Raw genomic sequence first — 8186 nt, 5'->3', positions numbered from 1 at the left:
ATCAGACAGATGTCATCTGCATAGTCCAAGTCTGCCAGGACTACAGCAGGGTTTCTTCTAGACTTCCGAGGTGTTATTATGAAGCCAAGCTCCTGCTCCTGCCCACTGATGGCTTTCCTAAGCATGTAGTCCAGGGCTACAATGAAGAGGAAGGGGGCAAGAGTGTCCCCCTGTAGCACCCCTATTAGGATGTCGAACACCTCACTGGGGTTACCACACAGAGTGGGGTTACCACTCTGGCTCTTGTGCGGGGGGGGGGGGGGGGGGGGGGGTCAGCAGGCTGAGGATGGACCAGAGATGGAGTGATGGATGGATGGAGGAGGTGAGGGAGGGAGAGTGGAAGGTGGGAGCATGGGGGACAAGGAAAGGAAGGAAATAAATGAATTATATTATCCAACACAGGAAGAGAGAGAGAGAGAGAGAGAGAGAGAGAGCAGGAGGGAGAGAGAGAGAGAGCATGAGGGAGAGAGCGAGCAGGAGGGAGGGAGGGAGGGAGGGAGATATATTGTACAGGCAAGTACAGAGGATATTGATTTGATCTGGAGATGCCAGCTAGTCAGTCTGTCAGCCAGTCAGTCAGCCAGCTAGCCAGCCAGTCAGTCAGTCAGTCAGTCAGTCAGTCAGTCAGCCAGTCAGTCAGTCAGTCAGTCAGCCAGCTAGCCAGCCAGTCAGTCAGTCAGTCAGCCAGCTAGCCAGCCAGTCAGTCAGCCAGTCAGTCAGTCAGTCAGTCAGTCAGTCAGTCAGTCAGTCAGCCAGCCAGTCAGTCAGTCAGTCAGTCAGTCAGTCAGCCAGTCAGTCAGTCAGTCAGTCAGTCAGTCAGTCAGCCAGTCAGTCAGTCAGCCAGTCAGTGTCCTCCTCCGTCCACATTAGTGGGAGAGTCCAGTTTATCAGGCTGTGCGCTCCTGGGATGATAACAGACTGGATTCCATCCATTCAGTACTCTGAGAACAGGTCTCCATTACAAACCAAAGCCTCATTAATGGCCCACATTGGAGACCCAAATGGACTAGACAATTACATTATTCCCACAGCACATCTGCGTTTGCACCAACGGACCAAATAATGGCTTGCACTGTACTGCATTTCCTCTGAGAAGTCAAATTGTTTCACATCAAAAGAAGTGAAGAGAAGATGATGATGATGATCAAAAGAAGGTAATATAGCTTAAAGGTGCACTGTGTAGAATTTAGTGGTATCTAGTGGTGAATACCCTCCCTCACACACCTCACCCCTCCTTTTCCAACCATGTAGGAGAAGCTACGGTGGCCTTTAAGGTACCAGCAGCTAGGGCTGCTCGATTAATCGGATTTTAATCTAGATTACGATTTGGGCTGTCAACGATCATTAAAACTAAATAATCGCCATAAAACGATTTTGCACAAATCAAGTGCACCCTACACTGCAGAGCTATACTGTGCTTGGCCCCTCCCCCACCCCCCAAAGCCCCAAAACAAACACTTCAAAGCGAGAAGAGTTGTCAATCGAGGCGCACGCATGCTCCTCTCGAACAAAACACGACAAGAAGAAGATTATGGCAGCAGAAAGAGAGGTGGACAAGAGAGCTAAAACAACGTCAGTGGTGTGGAAACACTATGGGTTCGCGGAGACAGATTTGGACCAAGTTGACACGGTGTGTAAAATTTGCTACACAGTCGTAGCTGCCCCTCAAAGTAGCCCTTCTCAGTGCATTCCGCTCGCTCATGCCAGACAACAGTTGCCAGTCCATTCACTTTGCCGTCAAAATAAATCGGTGTCGGCCTATTTAGGAGAGGCGCTCATATTTACAAGTGTCAGATAAACATGAAACGTCACTTACCTAAGCAAAAGGGTCTATTTTACCAAATGCTGGGTTTTGAAGCCTTGGCGCTACCATTAAATAACTTATTTAGACACGTTCTGTCCTAGTGAAATTATTTTTCCGAGGTAGTCTTCTTCTGTGGTGGTGGCGGTGCTTTGAAGCTTCTTTATTTATCAGTTTTGGCACTTTTATTAATTTATTTTCAAGGTCAAGGTTCACTATTTTTCTCCCAAAGAACATTGTTAAAAAGAAAAGCCACTGTCAACATTTAATAAATTAATTGTTATCAAAGTCAATAATTTGATTTGTTAAGAAAATGTTAAAACTTTTGATTAAAAAAAAAAATTCAATGAATAATCGTGTTTAATAATCGTGATCTCAATCTCAATCAAAATAATCGTGATTATGATTTTTGCCATAATCGAGCAGCCCTACCAGCAGCTACTACCAAAAAAAGCATCCTCTCTAGAGCCGTTTGGCGGGGCATGATGTGCTCTGTGGAAGAGGACCTGCTCCCATTCATTGTACAGCAGCTTGTAACCTTGGTTTTAAAAGGTGCTTTATAAATAAATTTTACTTACTTACTTACTTACTTACAGTACTTACTTACTTACTTACTTACTATAGATATACAGGGCTCCTTCTGAGGTAACAAAAAACATTCTTATTTTCACATTATTGGCTACACAAATTAAAACATACTTATGAATACTATATTCAATTTATGCCAAGTCCATTCCATTAGATGCCACTATATTCTACACAGTGCACCTTTAATGTGTGAAAGTAGCTAGCGCTGAATACGGAGCAGCTGAACAAGAACATACGTAGGTCCCAGCCAGTAAAGACGCAGAACAGACAGCCCTGACTTTGCTCGCTCGTTACCCAGATCAGATTATCAGCGCATGTTTGCGGCGGTCAAAGATGCGATCATCTTGAGGCGCCTGTGCCGCCTGACTTATCTACAAATCATAAGGATGGGGATTTTAAAACGACAATGCCAGGCAGATCAAGTCAAGTCGTTTTTATTTGTCACATACTACATCATACAGGTACAACGAGTAGTGAAATGTCCTTCCATTATCTCCTACATTGTGCACACATTAAAGTTGCACTGAAACGGACGTTTGAGATCATCTAACTTCCGTAGTTTGACGTATTTCTGACGCAAACAAGCTATGAGGGTGGGACATATGTTTAGAGGAATTTGATTGGAACATTGACAAGTGGACGGGTTTTAAGAACTTTAGACAGATTCGATAGAATGATAGTGTTGATTGACGGGTGTATGTCGTGAGATTATTGGCCTAAAATCTAAGGTACCTCTTGTCGTCATTGCACGTGACCTACCGTTTTCCAGGAAGTAAGAAATTATATACTTTTATATAAGATTACAACAAAAGTAGAATTTTGTAAATTTTTTGGCATACATCGTTGAATAGGTGAACACTATGATTAATTATGTGAACCAAAATGGGACAGAATGCTTTTTTCATTTCAGTGCGACTTATAGCATAGCAATATAGAGAGGTAAAAAAAAAAGTATGAAAAACAGTATAAAGTGAAACAATGTGTTATGTATTTAGATCCAGTATATATGCACATGGAGGAGTAGTTGAGGTTGTGCATTGGGCTAGATAGGGAAAGAGATATATATACAATTATATAGTCTATTGAAATTATACATTGGCAGTACCGGATGAGGATATCAGTCAGGTGGCCAAGGCTCCTCATATTGACCGGCTGTTCAGCAGGAGCTCTCCGTGGTCCTGAAACACCGGCTCACAGGTGCTGGAGCAACAGAGGGAGCCCTAGACCAGCACCCTCGCTCTGCACCCACTCTGAGCTCGCATGCTGGAAAGCCTCGCCCAAGGGCAAAGCTATGAACCGATTAGCATGGCAGCCGACGCCTGTGTGGCGCTATCGCCAGGGCCAATCAATGACGATTGAGAGATGAGACTAACGGTGACTGTCTTCTGCGATGAGGTCATCAGAGGCCTGGACACAGCCCACTGTCCCATAATCAAGGAGGCGAGTGGATTTCTATGCTCAGGTTGTAAATACTGAACACAGTGATATTTGGAAAACACCTCTGGAAACCAATAATTGTGTGTTTTTTAATGTGTTTATGACCAGACAGAACCTGGCTGGAACCTGGCTGAATAATATCCTGCCCTCCTTTCTCTGATCCCAGCCAGGCCATGAAGCACACAACGTTCTCCCTAATCCCCTCTCCTAAAAGCCCCTTCAGACCCCTTTGGTTCCCATCACACAACTGACTCAGATAGACGCTGAACTTTGATAATCTCCCCCATAACAAGGGGAAATAGAGTAGAATAGAAAGTTAATTTGTCATATATAACCTGTACAAATAGAGGTACATTGGAATTATTGTCACCGATTGTTACAGTATCTTATCAGCGCTAATCAGTTCGTCATTCCAGTCCTCGGTACCCAGCTAGACATTTGAAGGTTCACAAACTCGTCTAGCAGTCTAGCAGTATCCTCCTCATCATTATCCCAGTCAGGTTGTGATTTGAACAGTGATGTTCCAACACTCGTCCCTGCAGACACACTTGGAGAAGAAGCAATGTAAACAATGTGTTGAACAAGCTTCACAAATCATTGTTCAGTTCCTTTGTGTCAAGTCATTAGCCTAATCACTAGGTGGGGGGGGTCAGTTTGTCTCCTCACTCCCCAAACACTGACTGTTCTGCTTGTTGATTCATCCTGAACTACTGCTGAGACCCAGAAGGAAACCACCGGCGTCTATAGTAGCAACAAGATAAGAGATATTCACGAGAATATGATTCAAAAAATACACACATACAAAATTAGATTCCTGCAACATCTTAACATCCTCCAACGTGTCCTCTCCTCTCTCCATAGTACACCAACGCATACAGTAGGCACACACACACATGCACACACACACACACACACACACCATACCACCACCCACAGGGCGCCCAGGCTATTATCGGTGTGGAGCATGGCTGAAGCAGCATCGCTTACTGGGATGTTCGGCTTAGTATCAGAACAAACTGTTCTACTGTGAGCACAGCAGAGGAGACACACACACACACATACACACACACACACACACACACACACACACACACACACACACACACACACACACACACACACACACACACAAACGTATAGAAGCTCAAACCACCCATGCTGTACTAGAGAACCGCCCAGGGAGAAGAAGCTACTTACATACAGTGATGGCGAAGAGACAAACATGTTTTCTTTGTGGTTTAAAAAAAAATGTGATTCAGTGTTTCTGAATCGGTACACAGCAATCAGCGAGTATGCGCCTTCAAATCCTGCTGGAGCCTAATGCTGTAACTTCCTTGTAACTTATCAGCTTGTCAATGTTAACAATATAATGCCTCTTGTTTGGTCAAACCGATACAACATGGCTGCAGTGTTGTTTGTTTACCAGAGCCCAACAAGGCGTTCCTCCCCTCCCCTCTCCTCCCCTCCCCCCCTGGCCTGTTGCCGGCCCACGTACAACGCCACACTGGGTGACAGTCCAGGACACAGACCTGCCTCTCCCCCCACAACACAGCACTTCTGCCCTGGCCTTTCCTAGACCCCCACCCCCCTGTCTCTGTGCCATCCCCAGACTCTAACCTCCCGGCCCCAGCCTCAGACTCTAGTAATTAAGTAAGTACAACTTTATTTATATAACACCCTTCTCAGAACGAGTGCACAGAGTGCTTTACAGTAAAAAACATAAAGGTCCAATCAGTAGGAAAAATACAGTCACATACGGCATAAGGGAAGGTAAAGTGCAGCGAAACCCCCAGCCCCAACCCCAGCCCTAGCCCCAGCCCCAGCCCCAGCCCCAGCCCCAGCCCCAGCCCCAGCCCCAGCCCCAGCCCCAGCCCCAGCCCTAGCCCCAGCCCCAGCCCCAGCCCCAACCCCAACCCCAGCCCCAGCCCCAGCCCCAGCCCCAGCCCCAACCCCGGCTCCATCTCCGTCCTTTCTTGCCTTACCTAGTCCTCCAGCCCCCCCTTGTCTCTTCCCCGGGAGCCGCGGGTCCTGGAGCCTCGGCTAGCGCCCGCTCAGAGGGAGAGGTGTGGAGGCTGGAAACACGGAGAGACTGGCTGCTGCTCCTGCCGTCTCTGCGTTCTGTGTGCCGGGCAGCTCCACCCGCTGAGACCTGATATGGATAACCTGAGGCCTGGGCGGTCCGCCAAGACTGCCAGTAAACACCCCCTCCTCCTCCTTCTCCTCCTCCCTCTGCTCCTCCTTCCTCTCCTCCTCCTCCCCCTCCTCCTCCTCCCTCTCCGCCTCCTCCCTCTCCTCCTCCTCCCTCTCCTCCTACTCCCTCTCCTCCTCCTCCCTCTCCTCCTCCTCCCTCTGCTCCTCCTCGATGCCCTCATGCTGGCCGGCCAGCCATGATGTCATCCAGCCCCGCCTCCACACTGTGCTCACGTACTGTCCAGCGCCGGCCGGGGTTAGAGCACCTCCCACTGTCATCAACCGTCTTCCCACGTCCACCCCTCCCTCCATCTCTAGTTCCCTCCCTCCCTCCATCCATCCATCCATCCATCCATCCATCTATCCATTCATCCATCCATCCATCCATCCATCCATCCATCCATCCATCCATCCATCCATCCATCCATCCATCCATCCATCCATCCATCTATCCATCTATCCATTCATCCATCCATCCATCCATCCATCTATCCATCCATCCATCCATCCATCCATCCATCCATCCATCCATCCATCCATCCATCCATCCATCCATCCCCCCCAATTATGTCCTCTTTATCCCGCCCTGCCGTCATACACCCCCCCCTTCCTGTCTAAACCCCTCCCTCCATCTCAAACTCCCTCCTCCCTCCCTCTCTCCTTCCCTCCCTCCTTCCCTCTCCATCTCAACTCCCTCCTCCCTCCCTCCATCTCAAACCCCCTCCTCCCCTCCCTCTCTCTACCTCTTTCTCTCCGATCCTCGTCTCCCTCGGAGGGAGCAGGCCTGGTCAGAGTGAGACTGAACGGTGCATCTTGGGATTTCTCACTGACATAAACCCCAGACCTGACTGCTACCGGGCAGAAATGGCCGTAATATCACAGAACGCCAAGAACGGCAACGTCTTCCTTCATTGGCATTCTGGCGCACGCGAGGCCGTTCAATTAAATATATTTGAAAGACAAAGAGGGAGTCACACACACACACACACACACACACACACACAACGCATCCAGACCTCACCACCACGGAGGATGCAAGAGCAGTACTCTGAAACCGCCAGGCAGATCTCCTCCGAACCACGACCAACACACTCTCTCAGGCGGGGCAGCGGTGCTACTGTAGCCCGGCTGCGAGGACCTGTGGCAGGTGGCGGGTTGGCGGGCTAGAGGCGCTGCAGGGTTCTGGAGGTGGTCCCTCCCTAACACGGGTCTGACCGCCACCGCCGCCACCAACACCAGCGCTCCATTATCATACTGTAGGAGCCACCTGAATGACGAGCAGACGTGCCACTGGGGTTGATGAAATAACAGAATAACAGGAAGTCAACGTCGCCCTTAAGGACAGCCTCTGTGTTTGACCGCCGCCCTGTCATTGGACAGTAATTCACAGCGAGGCATTTTCATTTTTTATTTCCTAGATATAGGCTATTATAAACCAAACAATTGAGACAAACAATTCAAAAATATTTGAATATCCTTATTTTCCTCTGACTCATCCTTGGATAACATCACCTCCTTTCACATCCAATCAGAGAGAGCTTCTTAACCTCTGACCTTTCACCTCTCAGCTGATCTGGCCATGGCTGACCAACAACAAAGACACGGGGAAACGCTGACAGTATTTGCGCACACACACACACATACTAATGACAGTGAGTGTACAGCATCCAAAATGAGTCAAAATATTTGAAGGCATTCCTCTCCAATTGATGTGTGTGTTTGTGTGTGTGTGTGTGTGTGTGTGTGTGCGTGGGAGATAGAGAAAGAGAGAGAGGGAGAGAGTATGTTTGTGTGTGTGTGTGTGTGTGTGTGTGTGTGTGTGTGTGTGTGTGTGTGTGTGTGTGTGTGTGTGTGCATGCGTAGGCGCATAAGTTTGTGTGTGGGGGGGGTGCGAGAGAGAGTGAGTGAGTGAGTGAGTGAGTGAGTGAGTGTGTGTGTGTGTGTGTGTGTGTGTGTGTGTGTGTGTGTGTGTGTGTGTGTGCGTGCGTGCGTGCGTGCGTGCGTGATGGATATCTATGGAAACCACGAGTTAATAAATGAATAAACGTCAGTAGAAAATGAAATGGGATGTCTCTGTATGTTCATTCAACTCACCGGAGTCGAAATGCGAGCCGAGCGCCAAACCGGGGTTGAAGAAGGATGAGGACATGGTCACCAGCAACGCGAGCAT

The 8186-nt window shown here is 48.4% G+C and overlaps 1 protein-coding gene across 1 annotated transcript in view; it reads right to left on the bottom strand.

Moving 5' to 3' along the window:
- aatkb (apoptosis-associated tyrosine kinase b) overlaps positions 1 to 8186 on the bottom strand; it is a gene marked incomplete at both ends in the record, with an annotated part of 47233 nt that extends 39047 nt beyond the window's left edge. Inside the window, one exon of the mRNA XM_084456127.1 lies at positions 8111 to 8186. Coding sequence (XP_084312253.1) covers positions 8111 to 8186 — 76 coding nt within the window. The remainder of the gene's footprint in view (positions 1 to 8110) is intronic.

The sequence above is a fragment of the Borostomias antarcticus genome (genome assembly GCF_949987555.1).
Source record: "Borostomias antarcticus genome assembly, chromosome: 22".
Taxonomy (NCBI): domain Eukaryota; kingdom Metazoa; phylum Chordata; class Actinopteri; order Stomiiformes; family Stomiidae; genus Borostomias; species Borostomias antarcticus.
This window is presented reverse-complemented; position numbering and strand designations above follow the sequence as displayed.